Source organism: Elephantulus edwardii, unplaced genomic scaffold (assembly GCF_000299155.1).
Source record: "Elephantulus edwardii isolate Elephantulus edwardi_28Jun2011 unplaced genomic scaffold, EleEdw1.0 scaffold00025, whole genome shotgun sequence".
Lineage (NCBI taxonomy): Eukaryota > Metazoa > Chordata > Mammalia > Macroscelidea > Macroscelididae > Elephantulus > Elephantulus edwardii.
The window spans coordinates 17,366,476-17,382,890 of NW_006399775.1; the positions used below are offsets into that span (position 1 = coordinate 17,366,476).

General features: G+C 38.0%; 1 protein-coding gene across 1 annotated transcript in view; it reads right to left on the minus strand.

Annotated features, from left to right (window-relative positions):
• Positions 1 to 187: 187 nt before the first annotated feature.
• Positions 188 to 16,415, minus strand: part of CLNS1A (chloride channel, nucleotide-sensitive, 1A) — an 18,452-nt gene continuing 2,224 nt past the window's right edge. Inside the window, exons 2-6 of the mRNA XM_006882883.1 lie at positions 10,078 to 10,214; positions 8,267 to 8,374; positions 7,368 to 7,475; positions 5,687 to 5,860; positions 188 to 259 (exon numbers count right to left, since the gene is read on the minus strand). Of these exons, the coding sequence (XP_006882945.1) occupies positions 192 to 259; positions 5,687 to 5,860; positions 7,368 to 7,475; positions 8,267 to 8,374; positions 10,078 to 10,214 (595 nt within the window). The 3' untranslated portion in view covers positions 188 to 191. The remainder of the gene's footprint in view (positions 260 to 5,686; positions 5,861 to 7,367; positions 7,476 to 8,266; positions 8,375 to 10,077; positions 10,215 to 16,415) is intronic.

Below are 16,415 nucleotides of genomic sequence, written 5' to 3' on the forward strand. Positions count from 1 at the left end.
ACATGCATACTATACAATTTTTGCAAACTACCTCAAGCTTATGTTTCCTACACAAACCACACATTATATGTGTATGCATGTTATATTAGAAAATACAGCACATAGAACTCCCCTGAATTAATGAAAATAAGTTTTCACATGGCTTTTACATTTAATAACAAGAAAATAAGCCACTCACCTTAAAGTAATTTTCAGTGATCAACATCTGCATCTTCAAACTGCCCAGCAACTGTAGGCGTAGTATCTACCTCCATTCCATCTGAAGAAAAGAATTGGATAAAATTCAACTTCTATTTCATTCAAAAGAAAGCTAGCACCCTCTGTTGGTTAAAAGCGGCTACATAAAGTTGGTTAAAATTAATTTAGCCATTAACTTTGAAAATTCTCAATCTTAATCCTAAAACACTTATATAATTAAACAAAAACTAAGAGTGAAAAACAAATCTAACACTATAATTTAAAAAAAAAAACAACAACCAATCAAAACAAAGCCAAGATAACTCTGCTGGGAGTTATCAAGTTATGAAAGAGCTCTAACCAGCAACATCCTCAGTCTCTGGCACGCTCAGACCCCTCACAGCAGTGACTCTGTCAATTCACCTCCCTGAGGGTTAGCAGCTTGAAGTTTTTCAGATTTTGGTTGTCCTGTTTTTACTGTTAGATGCTTCTGCTCATAGCGACTCTATGAACATTAGATCCTGCACCATCATCACAATCACCATCAAGCTCTAATCCACTGTTGTTAATCCATCCCACTGGGGGTTTCCTCCTCTGACTTTTCACACATAATGTCTTTTTCCAAATACTGATCATTCCTACAACATGCCCACTGTTCTGGCCTCTAACAGAGTCTGGCTACACTTCCTTCAAGATAGATTTGTTTTCGCTTTTGATAGTCCACTGTAATTCCAAGATACCAATTTTTCTTCTGTCTTCTTTATTCATTATCCAACTTTCAGATACACAAGAAGCCAACCTTGGATCAGACACATCTTAGCCTTTACACTAACATCATTGCTCTTTGGCAATTTAGAGACATCCCTGACAATAGATTTCCCCAATGTAACACATTTTTTTATTTCTTGACAGTTTCTACCATGCAGACTGTAGATGCAAATAAAATGAAATGGATTTCGGTAGAGCACTAAAAATCATGTGTGCTATATCACTCTACAATTTATGTAATGGCTCACATCCAGTGCTTAAAAATGGAGGGTAAACACAATTACAAAGGCAGATCCCCCTTCCCAGGAACAGTGGGCTTAATTTGCCTTTTAAAGTTATATAAATTACCCTCACTTTGACACAAATGAATAAACTTCTACCTGCAACAATTCATCACAATCACCTTCTCTTGCTGTGTATACAGATTTAAATCTCTAAAAAGGCTTCAAACCTTTTCTAACATTAAAGGGTAAATAATTTAAAAAAAGAAGGTGGGAAAAAACCCACAAACAACCCAGACCCCTTGAACCAGCAGAGACTAAAGGAAAACTTGAGACTGTTGCCCTAAAATATTTTTTTAATTTAGAATGTCAACTCAGGTAAATGAAAGGTTGAGTTATAACATCTGTGAGTAATGAGTTCCCTTAAACAAGTAACTATGGGAGATAAACACTCAACATTTATCCAAAAGGAAAAGGCAAAGGGAAGCTAGATCAATGGAAACATAACGAGAATATACAAGGAGATTGCGAAAAATGCAGCTGATATTTTGAAACAATTTGTATAAAAATTGTTAAATGGGAACATAAAAATTAGTAAATTTTCACTTAAAATATTTTTTTAAATATATGATCAATATATTGTTGTTGTTGTTATGTGCCATCAAGTCGCTTGTGACTAATAGCGACCCTATGTACAACAGTCCTAAACTCTGCTCTGTCCTGTGCCAATCGCACTGCCTCCAACACACCCATCCCGATTACCCGAGTCACTGAATCAATCCACCTCATAGAGGGCCTTCCTCTCCTGCGCTGTCCCCCTCCATCCTACCAAGCAGGACCAGTCCCTCCTTACAACATGTCCAAAGTATGTTAGATGGAGCCTCAGAATCCTTGCCTCCAAGAAGCTGCCCAGTTTAACCCTTTCCAGGATGAATCTGTTTTCTTGGCAGTCCATGGTACATTCAAAATTCTTCTCCAGCACCACAGCTCAAAGGCATCAATTCTTTCTATCCTCCCTAGTCATTGTTCAACTCTCTGACGCATAACAAGTGATAGCAAAGACCATGGCCTGTATCAGATGCACCTTAGTCTCCAGAGACACCGTTGCTGTTCAGTACTTTGGAGAGGTCCCTAACAGCAGACTTTCCCATCGCAATAGGTCTTTTAATTTCCTGGCTGCTGGTGCCAAGAGCGGTGATTGTGGAGCCAAGCAAACTAAAGCTATGAACAATCTCAATCTCTTCACCATCTATCCTGATGCTGCTAATTGATCCAGTAGTGAGAATCTTTGTCTTCTTGACATTGAGCCTCAATCCATATTGGAGGCTGCAGTACTTGACCCTCTGCAGCAAGTGCTTCAGGTCCTCATCAGTTTCAGCAAGCAGGGTTATGTCATCTGCATAATGCAGATTGTTGATAGATGAAAGTTAAATATATCAATGAGAGCAAAACTGTAGTAAATGTTCTCCTGTCACTAAAATTAGATAAGACTGTGGCAACATAAAAATAACCATATATCTATATGTATGTGTATATATAAACACATAAGATGCAAGAAGTACTTGTAATAGTGCCTGACATATACACATTAACTTAATTGTCTCGTTACTTATTAGCTCTATGATCTCAAATAAGTTTTATAACTGGGGCAGTGGCCTCAGTTTCCTCATTTATAAAAAGGGGATCAACATAATATTCACCACATAGGGTTCTCAGTAGAATTACATGAGTAAATTTGTGTAATAGCTTAAATCAGAGTCTGGCACATAATATGCAGTTAATTTTGAGCTTTCAGCTAAAAGGTTGGCAGTTCAAACCCACCAGCCACCTGACAAAAAGAAAGATGAGTCAGTTTCCTCCTTTTACAATTCAGACTCAGAAACTCAAGAGTCAGAACTGATTTGGCAGTGGATGTGGTTTTTCATTTTTAAGTGATTTATTAAGGAATCCCTGGGTGTAGCAAACAGCTAAGCTTTCAACTACTAGCCAAAAAAACTGGCTGTTCAGGACTGCCCAGAAGTACCCCAGAAAACAGGCCTGATAATCTGCTTCAAAACATCACAGTCTTAAACAAAATGTATGAAAGCACATATGGGGTTGGTATGACTCAGAACTACGTATACAGTAACACAAGTACTTTATTGGTGTGCTTCTTTGGCAATTTGACTCCACCAGTAGCTCCATGAGAGAAAGATGGGCAACTTCTTTGGTTTACAGACTCTAAAAACCCACTGAAGGGTCAGCTGTGAGTCTGTTCTGACTCGATGGCAATGAATTGAATTTGAGTTTTATACTAACAGTAGGAAAAAGACTGGAGACACTAGGGCAAGGACAGAATTGTCTCCTCAGGGTCAGAGTAAAGAGTGAATTTCACAGGCTGAGTATCAGGAAGTCACTGAAGAGACAGTGAGTGATATCAATGAACATTAGGAGAGGAAACTCAAGGCAAGAAACGAGGGCATTCTAAATCTATCGAGAGTGGAACAGAGCCTAGGTTATGATAATTACAGTAATAATAAAAGGGGATATGTTATTTTCATGGCTTCAAATTGGTTCAAAGTAGTTCAATCATGGGTGAATAGCAAAACTGGGACAGATCTAAATTGCTAAATTTTAGGTGAAAAAGAACAATAACCAAAATGGGGAAAATTTCAGCTTTCAAGCCTGAGACTAGAAAGAGGCATAAAAAAAATTCTTTCAGGACTTATTTGAGTGGATTACTTCCAGGAGTGTGGAGAACTCCACATATTCAAAAATACAGTTAGGTCCTAACCTGGGAGGGACTGGAGAGCATTAAGCAAAGTGAACTAACTCAGTCCCATAAGGACAAATACTGTATAAGACCATTATTGTGAACCATATATAAGGATCCACGGGAAGGGGGCCACAGAGGGGTGAGGAAGGGTAGGCAGGGGAAGGTTAATCATAGGGTGGCACAATTTGATGAGTGGAGGGAGGTGTGGGTAAAGGAAATGGGAAAGATCTGGTGTGAAAAACAATGTATGTGAGTTTTAAGTAAACCAGTATATAACAAAAATTTTATTTAAAAAGTTTTTTAAAAACTCAAAAAAATGAAGATAAACCACAGAATAAAGGAACTTTTTAAAAAAAACAACAAAAACAACAACCAAACAAACCTAAAACCACAAACCAATGTAACAAAACTACTAGCAGGGCCCACTCTTTACCATTCTGGCACCGGTAAGAGCTTCAGATGCTATGCATTGAGCTGCCTTTGTTTTTCAACAAGTAGTTTTTAGCAAGCTATGGGCTCATAATTTTTCTTACTAAAGCTACCAACTCTTGCAGTATTCCCACATTTTACAAACCACAGGTCGTTCCAATTTCACTTTATTAACCAGGACTGAACTAGAAGATCTGATTCCAACCCTTGGTCAATTTAAAGGAAAAATATATATGAACTTAGTATTGGAATGACAGAGGAATAATCTGAGTCGCAAAGTTTTGATTGACACATGATACCTGGAAAAAGGGAGGCAGCTTTACAGAAAAAATATTTATAAACAAACTTACAAAGCTAAGAATATGCAAAGAAATACTGAATGTCACATTTCAAAGGTAAGGAGTTCTAGACTTCCTAAACAAAATGCCTCCAGAAGCTCTATTAACTTTGATAAATGTCAATAGTTGTAGAGGGGCTTCAGGCCTTTTGTTCATAAGGTCGCTATGAGTTGTGCTCAGCTCTAAGGCAATTGACAACAACAGTCCACAGGGAGTTTTGCTGCTAATGCAGCAGTGGTTGGCTCAGATCTATCAGTTCAAATTCATCATTGGTTCTGTGGAAGATGGACAATCTCCTCTCATTTGATTTACATCCTTGAAAACCCAACAGAGGGTCAGCTGAATTTGACTCAACAGCAATGAGAGATAAATGAGTGAGTGTTCGGGTCTGTACGTTTGTCACAAAAAGGTATCTTTGTATCCTTTATCTACCCCTTTAAATGGATGACTTTTCTAGGTTTTAATATGACAAAGGAATTCATTTTAAAAATAAAAATGGTGATAATATATGTACAAACACGTATACATATGTAAAAAGTGGCAAAAAAGACTAGAGGTATAGACAATAGAAATCTAATATTAGGCATATCTTGAACAGAATTACACTTGGTTTTATTTCTTCTTAGTTTATGTATATATTCTAAATACAAACTACACGAGAAGTTATTAAAAATAACTAAATAGGAACTTCTACGTATTCCTACATTTGTTTTTAAAAAAAATGTATTGATTTGCTTACAAAGTTCATATACACTGTGTTTCACACTATTCTTTATTCACATTGTGTTTCATATAATCATTCTCATGCATTATAGGTTTTTCTGTTTGTTTGTATTATACTGGTTGGTCCTACATTTGCTTTTAATACTGTGAAGAGTTAATTCAGAGATTCCAGTTTCAGAGTTTCCAAAAGAATCTGTATGTCTCTCCTTAATTTCCCCTGCTGTCAATGTGCCCCGTCTCAGTGTGTACACCTAATGATAAAGAGGACCACTGACCTTCAAAATCTCTTACTGAATCTTCTGTCCGGACCCCTGCCATGTTATACTGGCTGCTCACAGACTGAGAAAGCATTCCTTCTAATCTCTCCAGTGTGGCTTGGCCTTCTGCTGTTAAATGGGATAATCCTTCTTCATAGGTATAAAATGTAGGGATGTCTCCTTGCCCTTGTTCTAAACAAACAAAAAACCTTTTTAAGCTTACTGAGCAATTACAAAAACAAAGACACAAACAAAAATAGATAATAATGCAACTGCTGAATATAATGTACAATGAAAAAGGCTTCCATAATAATTTCCAACACTTATTTAACACCTATACACAGGTCTTCTGTTGAAGGAAAGAAAAACAAAGAAAATGTCCTTATCATCCAAGATGAAAAGGGATTTTAGTACCAACAACAGGGATTAGATATAAAACAGTGTTGTAGAGGTCAGGGTATGTAACCGAAGATGAAAATTTTATAGATTAATGCAAATTAATTTGATATTAAATTGTTTGGGTTTTCTTTGTTTTTAAAAGCTGCGTTTTCCCCCCAAAAGAAATTTGTCACCAAAATGGAAAAAGTTCTCAATTTATTTTTTTTTTAATTTATTTTATTATTTTTCTGTGCGTGTACCATCAAATCGTATCTGACTTTCACTGGAGGAGATTGCCCCTCCTTCTCCAGCAAAGCATCTGGTAGATTTGAACCATGTATCTCTGGGATTGCAGTGCAGATTCTTGCCACTAGGCCACCAGAGCTCCCGAAAAGTTCTGAATTTCAATATTAATTTGTACTTAAGGATATCTTTCCTGATTAAAATATCTGTCCCTTATAGAAAAATCTAAAATTATGGAAAATATAAAAAGGCTTTAAAAAAATATCTCACCAAAGATAAGAATATATTTACACATGTAAAGAAGAAGTCCAAAAATTAATGTCTCAGGCTAGAGAGTAAGTACACATGAAGGAAAGTGATTAGGATACCCCAAGTGGTAGGCATCAACCAGTGGAGGAAAGGAAGAGAAGAGCAGGTGTCTTGAGCTAGCAGATTATCCTAGGCTTGCGACTGTACTCTTGTCTGAGAATGCAAGGGAAAATATTCCCAGTGTATATCAAGTATAATCCAAAGCCCAAACCACTGCCCGTTAGGTGATTCCAACTCACAGCAACCCTCCACTGGGTTTCTGAGGCTATAAATCTTTATGGGAATAGCCTGCCCTGCTCTCTCCCGTGGAGCAGCTGGTGGATTCAAACTGCTGACGAAACTTTCATTTAGCAGCATGACACATAATGAACGTAGCATACCACTAGAGCTCCTTTTGGGGAAAAAAATTACTTTGGCAGTTTGAAGGAATATGCTAAATAAAGATTAGATGGTCCAGATTCTCAGGGAATGGGGGAGAGAGGTTTGTCTTCTGGTAGCGACTGTCTCAAGCTAAAAGTCCCTCCTGAAAACCCACTTTCCCATTTATCACTTATTCCTCCTGTATGTCTCTATGTATATTCTCCCTCTAAGAATCTCTATTTTTAACACAAAAATTTAGGAAGACCCTAAATTTTCTCAATTTGTCTGATGAAAAGGGCCTTTAAGTAACTGGGTCTCATACATAAACAGATACTTTAAAAGGAAGCACATGAAAAACAAAAATCACAAAAAGGAACAAAAAATCACTTTAAAAATTTATTTCACTAACCATGTGCTTCCACATCATACTCTTCTCCGTCATAATCATCTGAATCTTCATCCTCAGGGTCTGGATGCAAAGCCTGGCATTCACACATTGCAGTGAACATTGCTTCCACTATGCAGAGAAATGAAAATGTAACTTATATGTGAGTGGGTCAATGTACAAAAATGTAATAAAATAATCACCTATGTTAATAAAAAGTAGATAAGAGGTCACAATTATTTCTAAAGCCTGCTATATTCCAAGTAGGACTGATTTCTAAAGTGCTTAATGACAATAAAACAAAATAGTAAGTGAAATTTAAGGAATTCTTGAAATCTTTTCAAGGATGGCTGGAATTTTTAAGAAAAACAGTCAGTGACCTGGTCAAAATGCTGCCATCAGGAAATTAAACGGCCCTACCTACCTCTGAACTGGGAGAACTGTCTACAGCCATCCTGGTATTTTCCAATTTTTTACATTTTATTGTTATTTGTGTGTGTACCGTCAAATTTGATCTGACTGGTACAGGAGGAGATTGCCCCTCCTTCTCCAGGAGAGCATCTGGTGGCTTCGAACTGCATACCTCTGGGATTGCAGTACAGCTTCTTGCCACCAGCGCTCCCTCGGTATTTTCCATTTTAAAATCGCTATGATTCCTCTGCCATCCATCTGTTGAGACCCACAGTACAGGGCATCAAGTCAATAAAAATAACCTAAGTACTCCATTCACAAAACATACCAGGTAATATGATATTTACTATATTTTCTCTATCTTTACCACCTTTATAGTAACAGATCCTCAGTGATATTCTAGAAGTTCAACCAAAGGGGGAAAACGAAGATAACAAAGAAAACAGCTTCAACACATGTGCACATGCACCTGTGAGCCACCAGTGGTCCAAAGGGGAAAAAAATCAACTCACATGCTGATTTATCACTAGGCACAAATCTAAACTCAGCAATAGGTTCAACGTCGTCGTCATCATCATCACTAGCTTCTTCTTCATCAGCAACAGATTCTTTTGATTCTTCTAGAATGAAAATAAAAATAACTTTTTAATGATGTAATTTATTTCACTCTTTTCTAAATTCTTAGGAGCAAGCCTAAGAATATTTTCTAAAGAAAGCTTACTAATACATTAAAATACTGATATTCAGTTTTACTTTCCATTTTAAGAACATGGAGATTTTAGAACTAAAAGAACTCTAGACAGTCTCTTGACTAGTCACACTTTCACCAACTCCTGGGGATTCCAGAGTCCTCTTTGGGTGAGAAGCCAAGCAAAGCTCTAACAGGTATCACTCACTCACTCATTGCAGTTCAAGTCAAAATCAACTCATAGCTTATCCTCCAATGGGTTTCCATGTGGGAGGAGAATGCCCATCATTCTTCCCCTGAGCTGCTGGCCAATGGACCACCAGAAATGTGCGGCCTTTGGGTTAGGATCTCAACTCCCTAAAGACCATGCCACTAGAGCTCACTAAGAAGTACAGTTTCAATGATAGCTGTTTCTTTTATCTTTCACCTTAAAACAAATGGTTCATTAGCAGTATAAACCACTGATGTGAGATTCATCACAAACAATTTACAGATGGCATCCATAAAAGTCACTGACTAAACAGATAATTAAAAGGCTATAGAGCTCTAGTGGCCTAGTATTAATAACTGATGCTGCAATCCCAAAGGCACATAGTGCAAATCTACCAGCTGCTCTTTGGAAGAAGGATGGAAAATCTCCTCCTGCGTGACTTCTGCCTCTGAAAACCCGCTGAAGGGTCAGCTATAGGTTGGTTCCAACTCTATGGCAAGCAATAATGAGAAGGAGTTCTGGTGGACTATGGGATAGGGAATTGCACTGCCAACCCAAAAGCAGGCAGTTTAAATCTACTAGCTACTACAGCAGAGAAGAATGATCAGTACCTTTCCATGTGATTTACAGCCTCTGAAAACCCACTGGAAAGTCAGATCGAAATTTATTCCAATTCCAAGACCAGTGAGTAATAAAGAAAAATACATCTTCAACAAAGAAAACTACCACACTCTACTGGTGAAAGTAAACTTGCTGCAATCACTCCAGAGATTTGCATACCTAAAAACTATTTAATTTTATACTGCTGCTCCATGGGAGAAAAAGGGACAATCTCCTCTTTGTGATTTACAAAGCTCTTAAAACCTACTGGAGGGTCAGCGATGGGGTCAGGTTTCTCAACCTTGGCACTACTGAAATTTTGCACCAAGTAATTCTTGGTTTAGGGAAAGAACAATAGCTGCCCTGTGCATTGTCAGATATTTAGGTGGCATGTGTGGTCTCTCTCACTACAAATGGTCCCTCACTAACCTAATTGTGACAAAAAAAAAGTCCCTGGAGGACAAAATTCCTGGTTAAAAATTACTACTGTAACAAAGCCAAATCTAAACTCAAAAAAAGCCTAAAATATACTGATCCAATCTTCTAGGCATACCAAATAGAAATCCCGTTACAAACAGAAAAGAAATAGTTAAAAGGAAAATTCAGAAATACAAATCCATAATTAATTTTAGCTGTAAATATATAGAAAACAAAAGAAACAGAAGACAAACACCCAACATACATAAGAACTTCAAGTGTCAAATTATTTTACTATATTGAAATTTTATTTAATTCAATGGCTTAAATATTACATTGATTATATTCAGAATCTACTTTAAAAAATTGTACCAAGAAAACTCAAGGTTAAATTGTGGCGCACATACCTCCAAATTTGGCATTCACCATCACATATAAATGTTCTTGCGGGTAAGCATTTAGGTCCCTGGACACAGCATGTAAACTAATAGTGGGGTATTCCAGTGAGAATCCTAATCCAGAGCCATCTAACCAAGACAGGCGGCTGAAAAACAGTAGATTGTTTTAAGAAATGACATTCTCATTTTACATACCAACGTTTATGATCTTTATAATAAAAAGTTCACATTGAACACTTTCATATATTAAAACTTACTACTGTTTAGAAATATTTCTAAAATACGAAAATTTCAAAACAGGAATTTCATCTATTTTCAGTCAATTCTGATATGATTTCTTTACTTTTTCTCCTAAATTACATTTGTATTAAGTATGCCTCTTATTTTGTTCTTATTTGGAATTTCTTTAAAAATCATCATCTGTTAAACTGCAAATCTCTATAAGCTCTCTCTCTCCAACTAGTCCAGTCCATACTGGTATCTTTGCTAAATTGCACTTAGGCTCAGTAATACAGCAGTCAGTACTTAATTCACGGTGAAGAAATTTAAATATACCCTAAAAGCATGAAAGACAGTGAAGAACCTGAGATTGTTAAGAGCTTCAGTCTGCTTGGCTCCACAGTCAACACTCTTGGTACCAGCAGCCAGGAAATCAAAAGACGAATTGCATTGGGAATGTCTGCTGTCAGGGCCCTCTCCAGAGCATTAAAGATCAACGAACGATCTCAGTTTGGAGACTAAGGTGCAACTGATCCAGGCCAGAGTCTTTATAATTATTTGTTATGCATCAGAAAGCTGGACAATGATTAAAGATGACAGAAAGAGAATTGATGCCTTTGAGCTGTGGTGCTGGAGAAGAGTATTGAATATACCAGTGAGTGCGAGGAAAACACACAGGTCCATACTAGAGAATGTGAAACCAGGCTGCTCCTTGGAGGCAAGGAGTCTGAGGCTTTGTCTGACATACTTTGGGCATGTTGCAAGGCGGGACCACTCCTTAGAGAAGGACATCAGATTTGGGAAGGTGGAGGGACAGCTCAAGAGAGGAAGATGGGTGGTGGGGGTGAGGGGTGATGGGTGTGTCACAGACAATAAGGCAATGATGTTGGCATAGGATAGAGCAGATTTCAGGGCTACTGTACATAGGGTCGCTATGAGTCACAAGTGACGTGACAACACATAACAACAACAACAAGAGCATGTCAGGAATGCTATAGTAGAAGTAGTCATATTCATTTCCTTAACATTTTTTTTAAAACCACCAACGCAGTGTCCAGCAGATAAATATGCAGTAATAGTTATAATCACCAAATTCTCCACTATTCTACATGTCAAACACAAGAATGGCTATAACCACATACACAAATTTGAAAGTAATTATTTCACTGAAAGACAGATGTTACTGAAGCTTTTCATGTATTCTGCAGCTCAAGAGAAAGTCCGAGATGAGCAAGATCAAGTCCCTCCTCAAGGATGGTCCAACAATAGGATTTTCTGTGGACTGGCTACCTGAGTATGAAAAAAAAGTCAAAAGTATACAAAGATTTCTAATCTGAAAAACTGGGAGAGATCAAACACTAATAATGAAACAAGTTTTAGGGAGGAAAGCAGGACTATTATTATCATGTTATACTTGGACATGCCTACCAGGGTAGATTTTTTTTTTTTTTTTACCAGGGTAGATTTTAAAAATAGAAAAGAAACAAAAACAAATAAAACTGGGTTTTTACCTTTGAGATGCAGCTAATGCAATCACATTAAGGCAAGTAATAAGAACCACATGTTCCTAGCAATTGATGCACATAAAGTCTTTGATAAGATCCAAGATCCCAGCCTGATTAAAACACTCAGCAAAACAGGAAAAGAAGGGAATTTCCTCAACTAGTAAAAAGTATATGTGCAAAACTGAGAGCTAATATAATTCTGAATGGAGAAAGACTAACTAAAAACGTTCTCCTTGAGAATAGGGACCAGGCAAGTATGTTCACTCTCACCACTCCCATTCAATACTGTATTGGAAGTATTTCCAGGTCGAAAAAGAGACGGTGAAACTGTCAAAATATGCAGATGACAAGACAGTATACACAGAAAAAAACCCCAAGGATTCAATGACAACAACAAAAAAACCTGTTAGAGCTAGTAGAACAATATAGGAGACTGGCAGGATACAAGATCAATATACAAAAGCCAGTGAGATTCCTCTACAAAAACAGAAAATACAGATAAGGAAACTAGGAAAGCAATACCATTTACAACATCCAACCACAAACTGAGATACTTAGGAATAAATTTAACTAGAAATACAAAAGACCTTTACAAAGAAAACTACAAAACAGTTCTGCAAATAACAATAAAAGACCTGAAAAAATGGGGAAATGTTCCCTGTTCATGGATAGAAGTCTCAATATAGTAATAATGACAAAATTACCAAAAGGAATCTACATGCTTAATGCAATCTCAATATGTTGTTGTTTTGTTGTTGTTATGTGCCGTCAAGTCGTTTGCGACTCATAGCGACCCTATGCACAACAGCCCTAAACCCTGCTCTATCCTGCGCCAACCGCACTGCCTCTGACACACCCATTCCGATTACCCCAGTCACTGAATCAATCCACCTCATAGAGGGTCTTCCCCTCCTGCGCCGTCCCTCCACATTCCCAAGCATGATGTCCCTCTCCAAGGACCCATCCCTCCTGGCAACATGTCCAAAGTATGTCAGACGAAGGCCCAGAATCCTTGCCTCCAAGGAGTTGCTTGGTTTAATCCTCTCCAAGATGAATCTGTTTGTTTCCCTGGCAGTCCATGGTACATTCAGTACTCTTCTCCAGCACCACAGCTCAAAGGCATCAACTCTCCTTCTGTCCTCCCTAGTCAATGTCCAACTCTCTGATGCATAACAAGCAATCGCAAAGACCGTGGCCTGTATCAGGCGCACCTTAGTCTCCAGAGAGACACCGTTGCTCTTGAGTACTTTAGAGAGGTCCCTAACAGCAGACTTTCCCATCGCGATACGCTTTTTGATTTCCTGACTGCTGGTGCCAAGAGTGTTGACTGTGGAGCCAAGCAAACTGAACTGTGAACAATCTCAATCTCTTTGCCATCCATCCTGACGCTGCCAATTGGTCCAGAGGTGAGAATCTTTATTTTCTTGACATTGAGCCTCAGTCCATACTGAAGGCTGCAATCCTTGACCCTCCGCAGCAAGTGCATGAGGTCCTCCTCAGTTTCAGCAAGCAGGGTTGTGTCATCTGCATAACGCAGACTGTTAATAGATCTTCCACCAATCCTGATGTCACAATTCTCCTTATAGAGCCCAGTCTCCTGGATAATCTGCTCTGCATAAATGTTGAAAAGGTATGGAGACAGGATGCATCCCTGGCGTACACCCTTCCCAATTTTGAACCATGCAGTGTTACCCTGCTCTGTTCTGACTACGGCCTCTTGGTCCAAGTATAGGCTTCACATTAGCACAATTAAATGTTCTGGGATTCCCATTCTTCTCAGAGTCAGCCACAGTTTGTTATGATCCACACAGTCAAATGTGTTTGCATAATCAATGAAACACAGATATACATTCTTCTGGTATTCCTTGATTTCAGCCAAGATCCATCTAACATCAGCAACAATATCCCTAGTACGACCCCTTCTAAACCCAGCCTGGACTTCCAGCAATTCTCCGCTGATGTGCTGTTCTAGAGAAGGCAATTGACAAGTTTATTTGTAGAGGAAAGAGATATTGAATAAGCATAGAACGTCTGAAAAAGAATGGAGTGGTAGGCACAGCACTCTCTATTCTCAAAACCTACTACACAGCTGTAATAACATGGTAAAACAGCATGGTACTGGTACAAAGAGAGGAACACAGACCAATGGAATAGAATCGAGAACCCAGAAATGGACCCAGCTCTCTAAGGTCAACTGATACTCAACAAGGAATCAAAACCTATAAAATTGGGAAACAACGTCTTCAACAAATGGTGCTGGCAAAACAGACTATTACCTGCAGAAAGCTGAAGCAGGATGCACATGTCTCATCATACACAAAAATCAACTCAAGGTGAATCAGAGACCTCGGGGTAAAACCCTAAAGATTAGGGAGCTCTGGTGGTCTAGAGGCAAGAAGCTGCACTGCAGTACCAGACGCGTGCAGTTCGAATCCACCAGATGCTCTGCTGGAGGAGGAACAATCTCCTCCTGTACCAGTCAGATCTGATTTGAACGTACACACACAAAATAATAATAAAAAAATAAAAATAAAGATCATAGGAGACTAAGTAGGACCAAGCTTAGAAGGCCTAGGTCATGGTATAAAAAGGCTGACAAATACAGCCAGAAATATACAAACAGGAAAGGATAAAATTGATGAATGGGACCTTCTAAAGAATAAATCCCTATGCATATCAAAAACACTTTCCAACAGAGAGAAAAGAAAACCTACTGACTGGGGGAAAACATTTAGTAATACCATCTCAGACAAGGGTCTCATAACAAAAGTTTACAGAATCCTAAAGGGCCTCCATAAGAAGATGATTGATATTCCCATTACAAAATGTGCAAAAGACATAGAAAGACCTTTCACAATCTGATCGCACAATTTGATGGGTTGAGGGAGGGGTAGGTAAAGGAAATGGGAAAGATCTGGTGTGAAAAACAATGTATATGACCTTTGTAAGCAAACCAGTATAAAACAAAAACTTATTTTAGAAAAACCAACAACTGGGTATTCAGAAAACTAGCATAACTAATGTTTTATTGACTATGCAAAGACATTTGACTGTGTGCATCATAACAAACTATGGATAACACGAAACCTATACATCAACCAAGAAGCAGCTGACTGAACAGAAGAAGGGAATACTATATGATTTAAAATCAGGAAAAATACGTGTCAGGGTTATATCTTTTCTCCATACCTATTCAATCTGTACGCAGAGCAATTAATTCACGTAACTGAACTCTATAATAAAGAACATGGCATCAGGATTAGAAGAAGATTAAACAATCTATGTTAAGCAGATGACATACTCCTGCTTACAGAAGATCATAAAGAGACTACAGCCTTCAATATGGCTTACATCTCAACATCAGAAAATAAAAATCCCTACCACTGGCCCAACAGGTGGAGAAAAGACTGATGTTATTAATGATTTCCATTTTGTTGGTCCTATAACCAACATCACAGTAACAGTAGTCAAGAAACCCAAAGATGTGTTTGTTATGCTGAGAAAATCTGCTGTCAAGGACATCTCCAAAGGGCTAAAGACTACTGATGTAGGTTTAGAAACTAATATGCACTTGATCAAAGCCATGATAGTTTCAACTGTTTCCACTGCAACTAAAAGTCAGACGATTAATAAAAATAACAGAATTGATGCCTTTGAATTGTGTTGGAGAAGCAAAGAACAAATCTGTCTTACAGGAAGTACAATCAAGGTGATCCTTAAAGGCAAGAATAGTGAAACACTGTCTCACATATTTTGAGTACATGGTCAAAAAGGGCCGGTCCTTGGAAAAAAAGATATCATACTGGCAAAGACGGAGGATCAGAGAAAGAGAGGAAAACCCTTCACAATACAAACTGACACAGCAGCTGTTAACAGTGCGTTCAAGTACATCACAGTTCATGAGGAAAGTGCGGGATAAGGTAAAGTTCAAAGGGGCTCACAGAGTCACTATGAGTCATAACTGACTTGATGGCTACAAACAACAAAAACAGCATAATCAGGTCTATTTATTGAATCTATTTATAAACTGACTTTCAGAAAAGTTATAATTCTTTCTAATAAAAATTCACATTTCTGAGTAAGTCTGAGTATCAATTCACAGAATAAAAACACTACTCAGAAAACTGCACAAGAATCCAATAGATTCAGAAAGTAAAGGATAACTGCATGATTTGTGATGAGTATTACAGATAAAAATAAAGCAGAGCAAGGAATATAAAGGGCTCTTAGCAAAGGAATAGGGAGCTAATTTACACAAAGTGATGAAGGAAAAAAATTTCACTGTGGTGATGGGGGTAGGTGTGTCAGAGACAATGAGATTGACTCAGGATTGAGCAGGATTTAGAGCTGTTTGACATAGGGTCGCTATGAGTCGCAAACGACGGCCCATAACAACATCATCTAAATAAGAAGTAGGCTAGGAGAGGGAGAATAGTAAGAGAAGGACTTGACATGTATGAAAATGTGAGTCAAAAACAGATGCAAAGAAATAATAATTAAAAAATATTAAAGACTCATATGGGTGAAAAGAAAAAGCTACAACCAGGAGAAGATAACATAGATGAATGGGACCTTCTAAGACTCAAATCCCTATGCACATCCAAAAACTTCTCCAGTAGGGTA